The sequence below is a fragment of the Pongo abelii genome, chromosome 12, assembly GCF_028885655.2.
Source record: "Pongo abelii isolate AG06213 chromosome 12, NHGRI_mPonAbe1-v2.0_pri, whole genome shotgun sequence".
Classification (NCBI taxonomy): Eukaryota; Metazoa; Chordata; class Mammalia; order Primates; family Hominidae; genus Pongo; species Pongo abelii.
The window spans coordinates 108,062,084-108,077,839 of NC_071997.2; the positions used below are offsets into that span (position 1 = coordinate 108,062,084).

A 15,756-nucleotide genomic window follows, 5' to 3' on the forward strand; every position below is an offset into this window, starting at 1 on the left:
CCAGACTGGTCTCGAATTCTTGACCTCAGGTGATCCGCCCACCTCGGCCTCCCAAAGTGCTGGGGTTACAGGCCTGAGCCACCGTGCCTGGCCTGAATGTATTTTTAATTAATTTTCTAGTAAAAAGAATTGCCATTAATTTTTGTTTCTTGTTCTTTTATCTAAAATCCTTGCTGAACTACTCTATTGGTTCTAAGTTCCCTATAGATTATTTTCAATTTTCTGTTTTGGTTTTTTTTTTTTTTTTTTTGAGATGGAGTCTCGCTCTGTCACTCAGGCTGGAGTGCAGTGACACAATCTTGGCTCATGGCAACCTCCACCTCCCAGTTTCAAGCGATTCTCCGGCCTCAGCCTCCCCAGTAACTGGGATTATAGGCATGCAACACCATGCCCAGCTAACTTTTGTATTTTTAGTAGAGACGAGGTTTCACCATGTTGTGCAGGGTGGTCTTGAACTCCTGAGCTCAGGCAACCCACCCGCCTCGGCCTCCCAAAGTGCTAGGATTACAGGCGTGAGCCACTGAGCCCGGCCAGATTCTTTTGGATTTCCTATATAAATAGTTGTATTATTTGCATATAATTTTGTTTCTTTCTCATGTTTGCTTTTTTTATATTTCAAAATGACTTAATTTTTAGTGCGCTAATGGTGTTCTTTTTTTTGTCTACACTGACATGAACTTAGTCACAGACACAAAAAATACAACCTGTCATTTAACAGGATTTAAGGCACGAGAAAGGGGAGATATATTAATACTACCTCAGTTCACTATTTTATCCCAACTGTGAATTTAACTATATAACTTTAAACAATATATTTAAACCTCAATTTCTTGATTTAATCAGGCACTGTTATTGCCAACCCGCAGCCATTCATTCTCCCCTTCTTTCTTGAAGACAGAACAGATTTTGTTCAGCTGACCATCCCAAATCACACAACTCCAGGGGTAATCCAGGAGTACTCTCAGTCAGTCTTTGCGAACCATTGGTTAAGGGTGTACATGTGACTCAGTTCTGACTAGTCAGACATGTGAAGTATTTTTTCCCCCTTTTTACTTTTTTTTTTGTTTCTTTTTTTCTTTTTTTGGCGGGGGATGGGGTGGGAAGACCTTCTGGAAAAAGTTTCCTGGCTTTTGGAAAGAGGTACATAGGAAAGAAACAGTCCCTTTTCTTCTGCTAGTTATCATTTTGTTTGCCTATGCTATTTGTAATCATGGCATGCCAAGGATTGCAGAGCAAAAAGAGAAAGAATCTGGGTCCTTGATAACATCCCTGAATCTCTGAAGTAACCACACCTTGGTCTGCTTTCATTTTGGATTATCAATTGGGTCAAAATATTTTCTTTATTGTTTTACTATGCTGAGTTGATCTTTTTTTCTTTCCTTGTGGCTGAAAGCATCTTAACTAAGACACTGACTGAGAACCTTGGCCAGACCTGCTCACAGAAAGCCCTTAAGTAGACACACGTAAAACTCCTAGTACTTGCAGTGCAAGTGAAGCTGAGTGACCTACTGCTGAAACAGTAAGAACTTATGGCTTAAAACAGAAAGAACAGGCCCGGATATGTGGCTCGTTAGGCAGCAGAGTTACTGGCTTAGTTTGCAGTAGAAGTTGTTTTTGCGTATAGACATATGTGGGGCCTATAACATAGTGAGCCCCAAATTCTGTGTTTCTTCAACTTGGTGGATACTTTACTCTGTTAGGCAACCATGCCATCTCTGGATAGGCATCCATGAGATTTAAGGGAAGCAAAGAGCAGCAACTTTCACCTATTTGCATCTTATTCTCATATCTTTGCAGGGCTTCTCTGCTTATCAGCTGTTTTAGGAGCAAATGGAAGCCAAAACAACTTTTTTTTCTGAACCAAGCATGAATCATCATTCCATTCATTCATGAACCTGACCTAGACCCTTGGTCTGGCCTTGCTCATTGACCCTTTAATATTAGGCAGTATTTACAGAACTTTACATTGTAAAATGAGAAACTAGCACACCTACACTTTCCTTTACTTTTTTGGTTTAGCCGTTAATCACATACTGCTTGCAGCGTCACTTAACTTTTCAGGTATGTAGTCAAAATAGTTTTCAGGTCTTGTAGTCAAAAAGCCAAGCAGTTGCCTGTTTCTTTTATTCCTTGCATTCCTTATAGTACCTAGTATAGTCCCCTTAAATATGTTCTGTGAAAAATTAAACATGGGGAAACTATTAAGCATTTCTTATTCTGGTATCCTCTATCTAAAGATGAATGGAAAGCTACAAGTAGTAGTTTATCTTCAATTAATATCTCAGAACATTTATGATTCCTTCTCTTTCTCTTTTCCTCCCTCTTCCTTTAATTCTTCTTTGAATCCTTTATTCCACCCTAGCATTTAAAAAATTATTCCTTTTACTGTTATTCTATCATTTAAAAAATTTCCCTTTCTTAGTTCTCCTTTTCTCCTCTTCTCTTTCATCATCTTCCTTTTTTTAAACAGAATGGAAGCACATTTTCTATTACATATTATGTTTATTGAATGCAACTTTATAGTAATAGCTAGTATTTATCAACTGCTACAATATGCCAGGCATTACACTACAAGCTTTACATGTTTTGTCTCATTTATTCCATACAACCACCAGTGAGGGAAAGGAATTCTTTATTAGACTCTTTTTATAGATGAGGAATTAGAGGCTTTAAAGGGTAAATCATTTGATTAAGGCAACCCACTTAAGTTTGGAACTGGGACTTGAAACTAGAACTCTTAAAATCATTACATCATACTGCCTTTCCAGTATAATTTATCTCCTTTCTCTTCCTTCCTGAATTAGTAAGTCTCCAGGGAACCTCTTTAAATACTTTCATAAAAATTCAAAGCAATATACAAATACGGTTTTAGAAACTACAAGATTCATAACAAGCAGCAACAATCTACAGCTCAGGTCCCCCTTTCCACAGCAGACTTTTTTTTTTTTTTTTTTTTTTGAGACAGAGTCTTGCTCTGTCGCCCAGGCTGGAATGTAATGGCACGATCTCGGCTTGCTGCAACCTCCGCCTCCCGGGTTCAAGCGACTCTCCTGCTTCAACCTCCAGAGTAGCTGGGATTATAGGCATGTGCCACCATGCCTGGTTATTTTTTTTTTTTGTACTTTTAGTAGAAATGGGGTTTCATCATGTTGGCCAGGCTGGTCTCGAACTCCTAACCTCAAGTGATCCACCCGCCTCGGCCTCCCAAAGTGCTGGGATTAGGGGTGTGAGCCACCACGCCCGGCCCACAGCAGACATTTTTAACCGTTTGCTCTTGTGGTCCTTAATGATTATCTCCATATCTGTTGCCTATACAATCTTAAATATTTATGCCACTACGCCTACTCATTTCCTGTCATGAGAGAGAAGATTTAACTCACTCACAACTCCCAGGCCCCCATTCTCCTTCATTCTCCTAATATAATAACATCACTAGGCATCACTCTCTCCAACCTCAAACAACATAAATAAACTTTATTTTCTGTTCCAATAATCATAAACAGTATCTCTTGATGCTCTACTTTGTAAATTAAGCTGTTTCTCTTAATTTAATACTTGTATGATGTTCCCCTTAAATAGTTTGTATCTCAAAAAATAAAAATTAAATTGTTCTTTAAGTTGTAGGTCTCAAAGTGCTTTATTAGGAGCCTACTGTCTTTAATTGAATGAAAGGTCCCTTATCCCTTTCCTAGGAGACGAAGGATGGCTCTTCAAGTCTTTCATGAAGGTTCTGGGAGTGGACTTGACACTTTTATTGTAGCAACTGGGCTGCCTTGCAGAGAGATTTGGTATATACCTTTAAAAAGTATCAACTGCTGGCAGGGTGTGGTGGCTCACGCCTGTAATCCCAGCACTTTGGGAGGCCGAGGTGGGCAAATCACAAGGTCAAGAGATCGAGACCATCCTGGCCAACATGGTGAAACCCTGTCTCTACTAAAAATATAAAAATCACCTGGGAGTGGTGACACGCACCTGTAATCCCAGCTACTCGGGGGTCTGAGGCAGGAGAACTGCTTGAACCTGGGAGGCGGAGGTTGCAGTGGGCTGAGATCGCACTACTGCACACTAGCCACACTAGCCTGGCGACAGAGTGAGGCTTCGTCTCAAAAAAAAAAAAAAGTATCAACTGCTAAACAAGAGCACTTACCTGCTGTTGTCCCTGTAATCGCTGTTGTAGTTGAAGTCGAAGCTGGTTAGGTGCAGCCGGAGGTCTGTTTAGAGTTTGCCTGGGCTGCATGCCCATGCCAGCTGAAAAAGCACCTCGGGGAGGTGTTACTTGAACAGGCATCGTCCCCAGTGAAGGTTTTTGCCTGACCATGCCTTGGAAAGGGCTAGGGAGATTGGCAGTAGGAGAAGGAGATGAGTAAGGCTGGGAATAAAGGTTGGGTCTTTCTTCCATCATCAAAGGTGGCGTTGCTTGTTGTGGTGGAAATCTCTCTGATAATACATCTAATCCACCCCCCTGTTAGAAAAGAAGCCAGAATATTTTACAAGTAAATTTCTGCCAATAAGTGACATGCTTCTGTATTTCTAGAAAGCATCATCATATATTCATTCTGAATTCATGCTCTCCAGAAGTTTACTACCTAAAGAAATCATTTATAAAAGCTGCTTTTGAAATGGAGTAACAGATTAGCTGAGATATTTAAAATCTCAGTAAAGAGATGGCAATATAGTTAAAATAAAGGCTCCAAGTCAATGAAATAAAACTAAAAGGTTTGGGAAAAAACTTCATTGCAAAGCCTAAGAATCAATAAACTTTACATTTAATAGCTTACTATAGGAAGTAGATTCTTAAAGGAGGGATCAAGCAGGCATTTTTCTATCTCAGATATAAAATTCATGCTTTTATTTGAAAAAAAAATCCACAGCTCATGTAACAGAAAGCTGTAGCGTTATGGTTTCCAAATGTTTTCACTATTACCCACTGTAAGAAATATAAATTGTGACCTAATTGCGCATGTGCGCGTGTGTGCATATGTGTGTGTGTGTGTGTGTGTGTGTGTGTATATGCAGCTGAAAGGAGTTTCATAAAACATGACGTCTTTTTATGGGCTATGCATTCTCATACTTTGTATTCTACACTATTCTACTCCATTTAAAAATGCTGGTCAAGATGCACTAAAGTGATTTTATCACCCTATCGTGTAAAAAAGGCTAACCTGGAAGTTGCAATACCATGGAATATACTGGCAGAAGACAAGCATGAATGAAGGATAAATTAAGCTCTAAAATGAGAAGTGATGCTATAAATCTGGATTCTATTCTGGCTGGAGCTTGTAAGATTCTGTTCCATAGTGAAAAGCTAAGACTTATTTCTAATTCTAATTACTGTAATACTTTTTCTTTAAAAAAAAAAAACTATGTATTATATATTTTGATAAGTTTCACAAGGGGTAAATTATAAAACAGCTAAAGCATAGTGGGTACAATACTTTAAAATCTTGCTTAAAATAATTTTCTAGCTTCTTAGGGCTCCATCAGTTAAATAATGTTGACTTCAATAAATACCTGAACAAGTTTGTCAATTCCCAGAGCTCTGTCTAGTTCAGCTAGCTCAGTTTCATCTTTGCCACTAAGGAAGGATACCAGCTGTTCAAGAAGAGCCTTCTCATCATTTCTCCCTTCTACTGTTGTGGGTGGACAGAGAAGCTCATCTAATTGTGAGCTAATACACTGGCTGCAGGATTAAAAAACAAAGTTTCAGACTGACATAGCAAATAATTTATTCAATCTTTATATACATATATAGGTGCAAATTTGGTCTTAGAAAATTCACTGTTGAGATGCTTGGCAATTCTAATGCCATGGAATGTTCTATGTTTAATGTGCAGAAATTAAATGAGTATTTGATATGTAGCTTGAATATATTTTTCATTCTTTTGTCAGTCATTGAACTTTGTTCCCATATTCTTTATGTTCCAGAAATAGCCTGGAAAATTAACCAAACAGTTAAGAAAGGGGAAATAACTTTTAATAAAAGTAAAAACAAAATCAGCCAAAAACTGAGAAAAAATCATTTAGCCTATATTCAGATTTATTCTACTTATTCTATTTATTTACCTTTTATGAATGCCATTAATTGTTAATAACTGAACCACAATCAAAACAGTACATATTATATTAACTTTTAAAGATGATCAAATCATCTTGTTAACATGACATGATTACCATTTACAAAAGAAATCAAACTGGAAAAATGAAATATGCTAGGTATTAAGCAACAAATTATTCACTGATTACATGTAGGAAATATATAGTCTAATCCAAATAGATACCAACTGATACATAAAACAGAAATATATACAAAATAATACTATTCCTAATAACACTAATAATACAATTATAAGCACTCTTCCTTTGGGAAAGTAAATGGGAATACAGTTTATAGTTAAGGCGCTAAACCACAATCAACACTATCCAGTCTTCCTGTGGTTGGCAGGTATGAGACGCAGTCTGTTATGGAATATGGCCGCCGTGGGGAGTAAGAAATTCAATTCTAATCAAGATGTGACACTGAGTAGATGTAAAAAGTATACTTTCCTTTCTTATAACTTCTTGCACCAAACGAAGAGAAATGCTGGACAAAATAATAATATAACTAAAAGTTCAAGAGCAATATAATTATTGTACTGAGGCCAATTCATCCACAGGTCCCAGATACATTATGGTAATCAATTAAAGTAATACATGAAATATAAAACAATAGCTACATATTCTATCAATCTCTTGGTGATTACAACGTATACTAGCCTTGTGGTCATGCAGTCAATAATATCGACTTAATTCAGTGTCTTTCCCTTGTCCCCCCCACCCATTTTTTTTTTTTTTTTTTGAGACGGAGTTTCACTCTTGTTGCCCAGGCTGGAGTGCAATGGCGCAATCTTGGCTCACTGCAACCTCCACCTCCCAGGTTCAAGCAATTCTCCTGCCTCAGCCTCCTGAGTAGCTGGGATTACAGCTGCGCACCACCACACCTGGCAAATTTTTTGTATTTTTAGTAGAGACGGGGTTTCACCATGTTGGCCAGGCAGATCTCAAACTCCTGACCTCAGGTGATCCACCTGCCTCCACCTCCCAAAGTGTTGGGATCACAGGCCAGAGCCACTGCACCTGGCCCACTTTTTTTTTTTTTAAAATAAGTATTTACATCTATTCATATCTCACAAAATACCACTGTAGACTGAAATCTAGTTTGGAAAAAATAGTTCTCTGTTTAGAAGTTGGTATCTGATACCTTATAAAATACAAAATATATTACTTACTCTTCTGATTTACTCTGATTTATAGCTGTCACTGTATTATTTGTCCATGGAATCTGATCGCCTGTTCCTGGTTGTCCAAATTGGTTATCAATTGCTTCCAATTCCAGCTCAGGTAATCCTGATTGAAGAAGAAAGGTAAGAAGTCATTATCTCAGTGGAGGATAAAATGATAGTATTTTCAAAAATAATATATTGGAGAGTGAGATTTCTCCTTTAAAATATTACCTTCAATGATACAAAGGTCACTTATTCAGCAATTTAAACTATCTAGTGTGACCACATAATAAAAAAGTAAATGAGAAAGTGAAAAAAGATTTCTGAATCAAGAAAAATCTGATATTAAAGTTTGTACATAGGTTAATGTTATCCAGAATCACTCAGGACTTTGTCAGAAATTATTTATTTTAAAGACAAATTTAACAATTTTGGTTATCTGCTTTTCAGTCACACATTAGAATATGTTATAAGTAACACAGTGTCATCACCATGAAATAAGAGTGGTGAGCAAAAGACAAAATACATTCTATCAGATGCAGGAACAGAAACTAGAATCTGAGGCCGTGTAGCAAATGAACACAGCTCTACAGCTGCTAATCTTAGAATACAGCTGTACAATAACAGTAAAAGAACTGAGACTTATAATGATGGCCCAAATGAAAAAAGAAGTTGAATTATGTTTTGTAATTGAAGAAAATAGTATATGCATTTTAGAAAGTTTTTCTGTAATGCTTTTTTGGAAAGCTTTACGATCATCTCTGTACTATTTATACTAGAAAAAAATTTATACTATTTATACTAGAAAAAAATTTATAAATAACCTAAGTTCCAGAAACTTAGGGACTGATTAATGAATTATGGCATAGATATTCACAATGTGCTCTTAAATGAAAAAAGAAAACATATTCCAAAACATTATTTTCAGGATGACTCTGTTTTTATAAACTATTTCATACATATTAATATAAAAAAAATCTAGGATGACACACACACACACACACACACACACACACACTCTCTCACACACTTTAGGTCCACCTTAGTTAGTGAGATTAAAGGCCACTTTTCTTTCTATGATGGTTATTTGTAATTTATAAAATGAATATATATTAATTGATCATTGTTATGGGCTGAATTGTACCCCCCTCCAAATTAATATGCTGAAGTCCTAACTCCTGGTATCTCAGAATGTGACTATATTTGGAGACAGGGCTTTTAAAAAGGTAACTAAGACAAAATGGGTCTTTACAGTGGGCCCTAATCCAATATGACTAGTGTCTTTCCAAGAAGAGGAGTTTAGGAGAAAAATAATACAGACAGAGGGATAACCTGACCCAGAGAGAAGAGGGCCATCTCCAAGCCAAGGAAAGAAGCCTCAGAAGAAACCAAAATTACTTTAGGGTTCCAGAATTGTGAGAAAATAAATTTCTGTTGTTTAATCCACCTAATAAGTGGTATTTTGTTATAGTAGCCCAAATAGAATATTTTTTTAAAAACTAAAACAGCCTTGGAGTTTTAAGGGAAAGCTTATTGAGGTAGAATTTCTCATTCGAATGAATGAAGAATAAGTAGATTTAAGGATGCCTCTGAAAATGTACTTAATGCTAGTTACTGAACATTATTAACTACATAATAAATGCAAGGCTCACTTTTAAGTGAAATATATTCAATATTTAGTATAAGTGAGAAATAAAAGTTATATAAACACATTTACTTTTAAATGTATATAATTACAGCTTTCGATTAACCTCATCTCTATCATGACAAATGATAGAGAAATCAAATTCTGTAGGATTCTGAAAAACACAACAAACTAAAACAACAAAAAAAATGGGAAATAATCACTTACTTTATGTCATTATTTAAATCAGAAAGTTGGTCAAAGATTATCTAAAACTATCCCATTGGCTCTACCTACATGTTAATTCCTCAATCTTATTTCAAGAAATCTAATCTTAATTATTATAACCAAAATTAATTAATTTAAAAGTCTAAGAAAATTTAAATGGCTGTCCACTGTCTACTAACAAAACTAAGTTTTACAAGATAGTTTATTTGACTCAATAATAGGACACAGTATCTAATTTTACTAGTCTTGAAAAAAATGCTAAGAAAATAAGTTGGATAAAATATTTTCAAAATAAGATTCATATGCTGAGTTTGGTGAATAAGCAAACAAAAATAAACAAAAAAATCCGCATACTAATAAAATTTTAAGTCAAAAAAAGTTTTGTTTGGATAGACTTTATGCTTAAAAGAAGATGGTTTTTACTCTGAAAGTCATTTCAACCTTTTGTGACTTCCTTTAGAAACTGCCTTCTGTAAAAAATGTGAAGGTTTGCTTCACGTATTTCTTCTAGGAAATACACAGGCTCTCTCTCTTTGTCCAGAGAATAAATGAAATATTTTTGGTCATTTCTGTGACACAAACATGAGTAAGTATACATGTAATACAAGACAATACAGTCATTTCTGCTGGAAACAGGCAGCTGAAGTAGGGGAAGAAAACAAGCCCTAGGGATCCCCTGATCAAGCTATTAACATTCGTTATCATCTTTGCAAAGGGCTCAACATCATACTTTCTCCATTTAAAATATAGCTAAAAGGGACACTGAACCCAGCAAACAAAACAAAACAAAAAACAAACAAAAAAACTCCCCTTACATTAAGAAATAATTTAAAAATTTCTGTCACTTCCAAGATTAGGCTATAGAAAAAAAATTTCTGTACACCAAGTAGAAAGCATTTTCTTAACCATGAGGGTGGCTTTTGCACATTCTACTCTTGTAACAGTTGATTTAGTATCTACTGATTCTGATATTCACAGTTAATTTTCTTCAGCGGTTGTTAAGGAAGTTTCTGGTTTAGTTTTGTGTTACATTTGGCAGTAACTGCACAGGAGTTACAGTGTTTTATTTTTTTCAAAACATGATGTAGACAAAGAAGTCATTTTTCTAACATAAAAAATTCTATAAATCAATAAGATAAAAACCCAATAAAACAATAGGTAAATAGAGAATATGAACATAAATGATTATAAAATCATTAAAATATGATCTAATTCACAATAAAAGAAATATAGATTAAAATGACATTGAGATACCTAAAAAAATAAAACCATCAGATGGGCAAAAATGAGAAAGTATATAATTCAATGTATTGGCAAGGATATGCAGAAGTGGAAACATTATCAGTTAGGGTGTAAGCTGAAACAATTGCTGGAAAGGACTATTTGGCAATATCTATCTTTTGACCCAGCAATTCTATTCAGAACTTGTATCTCAGATATACTGTCACATGTGGTAAATTATCTCTACACAAGATTATTCATTACAGCTTTGTAATAGCAAAAGATGCCTATCAGGCTACTTGTTAAGTAAATTCTGGTACAACTGTAAGAAGTTGTACAGCTATAAAAAAAGAATAAAGATGCTCTTTATGCACTGATACAGAATGACATCCATAGAACATTAAGTGAAAAAGTGACTAAGATACAGAACAGCTAATGTGTATAGTATGACACTATTTGTATTTTAAAAAGGGAAGTCTATGTACATAATTTTTGAAGGTACAGAAAAAATACTGCTAGGAAAGAGATTTTTCACTATATATTTTAAACACTTTTTTGAATGTTGAACCGTGAATATCTTAATCACTAAAAATAAATAAATAAACAAAAACCATGAAATGTAACCTCAAAGGATTTTTTTTTTTGGAGACAGGGTCTCACTGTTGCCCAGGCTGGAGTGTGGTGGCATGATCTCGGCTCACTGCAACCTCCACCTCCTTGGGTTCAAGTGATCCTCCTGTCTCAGCTCCCCAAGTAGCTGGGACTACAGGCGCATACTACCATGCCTGGCTAATTTTTGTATTTTTTGCAGAGAAGGGGTTTCACCATGTTGCTCAGGCTGAAAAATGGATCTTTTTAAGTACTGAAAATGTTGCATATGAAAATAATGATTTTTATAGTTATACAATATTTTTGATGTACTGTGAATTAATAAGATTTAAAAAAAAATTATCCCAGAATGTATATGTTCACAAAACACAAAAACAACTGCCTCACACGGTCATTCACTTATTCCAGTGATGTCAATGCTTAAATATTTTTGGAATTCTTCAGGAACTATCTCAACCAGTCCACATGTCCTTCAAGAAAATAAGTTTCCTCATAGGTACACTTATTTTTAGTTTTTAATTTTAAAAAAACAGCATTATTCTTTTTAGATCAACGTATTTGGTTCCACATGACTGGAAATTTTCAAAAGTGAAATCTACCCTCAAAGAATAGGGATTTGAAGATAGTCAAAAGGACACAGCAAAGGTCTTGAAGGTACTGACAAAGAGGCATGCTGTACACATTCTGATCAACAATACCCTCATAAAAGCTATCTCCATTGAAAAAGCAGTATTTACCTGGATGTGCTCTGGGTAGAACATTTCTAACAAAATTATTTAAATCTCTTGGCCACACTGCTTGGGGGTGTGTGTGTGCATACAAACAACATGTTTTGAAACCAGGTGGATTGAGATTTAAATCCTGGTTATTCTACAAATATTACTTTGGGGAAGTTTTTGTCTGTGTGTGTTTATGTGTCTCCCTTTTCTCTGGACCTTTGTTTTCTCATTTGTAAATGAACCCAAGGAGACTTGTGGTTCAATGTGGCAGATTTATCACTTATATTTTATTTTCTCTTCAAAAACACCACTGAAATAACTCAAGAAAGAAAAAAGGGGAACACAAATCTACGGCTGAAAGAAAGGCAGAAGAAATTTTCATGGCAGCAGACTAAAACAATGAAGAATTTCTGAAAGACAAAGCACAAATGGAAACAAACTGATTGTGAAACTTCAACTAAACTAAAACACTTGCAACAGGAGAAAGAGATTTTCCAAAGAGAGGAATTTTCCCAGAACACCAGAACAACTCCAGGCTCAGTGGTCATTTGAGCAAATAAAGGAACAGGCCATGGGCAATTGCTGGATAATTATGGATGGCTGAACAGCTGCTGCCAGGCCATTGCTCTGAGTGCAGCTGACTCTGGCACCTGTCCATGGGATTACAATTGTGAGCCTATGACTCAAAATGGGAGTTCTGCCCGGGGAATCTCCCAAAGCGAGTGCTAGGGCTGCCACAAGGGGTTTCCCCACCTCCAAGGCCTATTCCTCACAACAACTGAGAAGTAGGGCTTCTATAATCAGAATCTACATTCATTGCCAGGGGAAAAGGGCTTCTCACTTTAGCTAAAGAAATACACTAGCTACCAGTATTTTAAAATTCTAGATCTTTTTCAATATATATGGAGAGACATCAAAATTTACCAAACATTCAAGAAAAGTCAACAGGAGGAAGAAAGCAACTTTAATGAAGAAAGTAATGTTGAAGAAAAAAGGATTAGTATAGAAAATGAGTGAACCCCAAATTACAATAAATATCATCACACAAATTAAAAAGTCTATTGCATCCATAAAAAGTAATAGACTCCTAAGAAAAAGAATGTTTAGAAATCTTAAAACTATAGCTATGATGAAATGATCTCAATAGATGGACTGAAGGGCAGAATGGACATAGCTGAAGATTTAGTTTTGATCTGGAAAGTTGAGCTCAGAGATTCTCTCAGAATACAGTGCAAAATGGCAAGGAAAAGAAAAGCATAAGAGAAAAAGATAAGTGTCATGGGGCATAGAGCCATTACTTCTAACTGTGTATCTCAGGTGGTGAAGGAGGATGATAATTAAACTATCCTATGCAAGATATTTGTACTTGACACAGTTCAGCTAACATTGAAGACTAAAGAAAGGAAAGGTGCTTGATTTCCCTGGGCGGGCACAAGCTTAAGATGTGGGCCAATCAATAATAGACTCTGGTTCTAGTAAACAGTAGTGGTGGACAATTTAGAGGTAAGAGTGGGGCAGAGAATTAGAAGTGATTCTTTTCTTCTTCTCTTTATACGCTATCATATTTTTGTTCCCATCTTTTTTTTTCTTTTTCCTTCTGCAATCCTTAATTCTTTTTTCCTTTTTCACACCCAACTTGTTTCCTTAGCCTTATGGCCTCTGAATTCTTTTTTCTTTCCTGTGTATATTTACACATTGCAGACTGGTTGTCTGCATCTACTGACCTCCCCCATATCTACCTTGGTATCTTCCCCTCTATGCTCTTGGCCTTTGCAAACATACTAGCACGAGGTGAAACACATTCTGGCCTATTTACATACTTTCACTTATGGAACTGTACTCCGGAGGGGAAGCCTCAAGGGAGAAAAAAGCTATTTGCCTCAATACAGACTATGAAAGAAAACACCCCACTTTCACAACTTGCAAAGCTAGCAGATACTATTTCTATTAACTCTAGTTTTTATCAAGTTAACACACATACATAATTTTATAAGTCAGAACCAAGAGGCCCATAATAAATAAAGCCGTTTCTTGCCTCACCCCTTTCAGTCACTTAGTTACCTCCTTCTCAATAGAGGCAACCATCTGCAACTCTGAAAACTGTTTTCTCTGGCATTGTCTATTTATTTCTAAATATGCATATGCTGCTATTTCTTGATGTCTCCATTTTAGATTTACTGACTTCCCCTCATTATAGAGGAGGTCTTAGTTCTTCCAGATGTACCTCTCTTACTACCATCCTGGTTCCCAATTCCCTAACCGAGATCACAGTTTTTTATAAATCAAAAGTTAATATTTTGATTATGATTATGCAAATATTGCTCACCGCTAAGTCAAATTGCGCACTTTGTTTGAGCCTCCTCTCTTGTGCCATACTTTCTCTTTTCTGGAGTTAATAATTTTCTTATGTTTTCATTTGTCAGCGGTTCTAGAATTTATCAGATGTTTCAACATTCTGACATAAATCTATCAATAATATTTTCTATAAACTCAAGGAGATCAATTCATTTCTTCTCTGGAGGCCTCCTTTCTAGAGGATTCGCCAGGCCCCTGGTTCAATATGCACTGGTTGTTCCCTCATCTTGTGGATCAGCTGTCATTCCTGGGCTTCCTTTCAGATCCTTTGCTTCCTCTGTCTCTTTTGGTTTTGTCTCTTTTGGTTTTCCCCTGTTTAAGTACATCCTCCAGGACCTTTGCTAGAAAAGGTGAATATACCAAGCAGATAAAATCTGAGGCCTTTTATATCTGAAAATGCTTTATTCTATCTTTACAACTACCAGAAATATGATACCTAGTTATTGGCTGGAAATCATTCTACTCTCAGATACTTCTAAACTAAACTTTATTGACGTACAATTTACATACAATAAAATGCACTCATTTTAAGTTCAACAAATTTTGTACAGTTCAACAAATTTTGAGAAAGGTATAAACCCAGGACTTTCCACTCAAATCAAGAAAACAGAATATTTCTATCACCTCTAAAATTTCCTTCATGTTCCTTGGCTATCAATCTTCCTAACTCAGGCAAACAATGATCAGACTTCTATTACTACAGATTAGTTTTGCCTGTTTGAGAGTTTAAAAAAAATCTGAATATATATATGGCTTTTTTCACTTAGCATGTTTCCAAGAATAATTCACCCTATGTAATAGTATTATAGTTCCTTCCTTTTCATTGCTGAGCAGTGTTTCATTTTATGAATACACCATTTACTTGTTGATGGACATTTAGTTTGTTCCAGTTTGGGGGTATTTTTTTTTTTTTTTTTGGGACAGAGTCTCACTTTGTAGTCCAGGCTGGAATGCAATGGTGCGATCTCGGCTCACTGCAACCTCCACCTCCCAGGTTCAAGTGATTTTCGTGCCTCAGCCTTCCTAGAAGCTGTGATTACAGGCGCCCGCCACCACACCTGGCAATTTTTTTTTTTTTTTTTTTGAGATGGAGTCTCGCTCTGTCGCCCAGGCTGGAGTGCAGTGGCATGATCTCAGCTCACTGCCAGCTCCGCCTCCTGGTTTCAGGCCATTCTCCTGCCTCAGCTTCCCGAGTAGCTGCCCGGCTAATTTTTTTTTTGTATTTTTAGTAGAGATGGAGTTTCACCGTGTTAGCCTATTTTTGTATTTTTTTTAGTAGAGACGGAGTTTCACCATGTTGGCCAGACTGGTCTTGAACTCCTGACCTCAAGTGATGTGCCTGCCTCAGCCTCCCAAAATGTTGGGATTACAGGTGTGAGCCACTGTGCCCGCCCAGTTTGGGGCTATTTTCAATAAAGCTGTATGGATATTTGTAGTCAAGTATCTTTATGGATGTGGGCTTTCATTTCTCTTGGTTAAATGCCTAAAAGTTGAATTGTTGGGTTACATGGTAAATGTATGATTAACTTTATGAGAAATTGCTGAACAATGTTCCAAATTTGCTATACCATTTTACATGCCATTAGCAATGTAAAAGTTCAAATTGTTCCACACCCTTGCCATCACTTGGTATTGTCAGTTTTTAAAATTTTGGGCATTCTAATGGGTATGCAGTGGTATTGCACTGTAGTTTTAATTGGCATTTCCTTGATGATTAAAGATGTTAAGTATCTTGGCCGGG

The 15,756-nt window shown here is 36.2% G+C and overlaps 1 protein-coding gene across 9 annotated transcripts in view; it reads right to left on the minus strand.

Annotated features, from left to right (window-relative positions):
- The window catches only part of NCOA1 (nuclear receptor coactivator 1), a 279,034-nt gene that overhangs the window by 35,550 nt on the left and 227,728 nt on the right, over positions 1 to 15,756 (minus strand). For all 9 annotated transcript variants that reach the window (XM_063713752.1, XM_024242465.3, XM_024242456.3 and 6 more), the window contains 3 exons: positions 7,266 to 7,383; positions 5,512 to 5,680; positions 4,148 to 4,462 (listed from right to left, as the gene is read on the minus strand). In XM_063713752.1, coding sequence (XP_063569822.1) covers positions 4,148 to 4,462; positions 5,512 to 5,680; positions 7,266 to 7,383 — 602 coding nt within the window. The remainder of the gene's footprint in view (positions 1 to 4,147; positions 4,463 to 5,511; positions 5,681 to 7,265; positions 7,384 to 15,756) is intronic.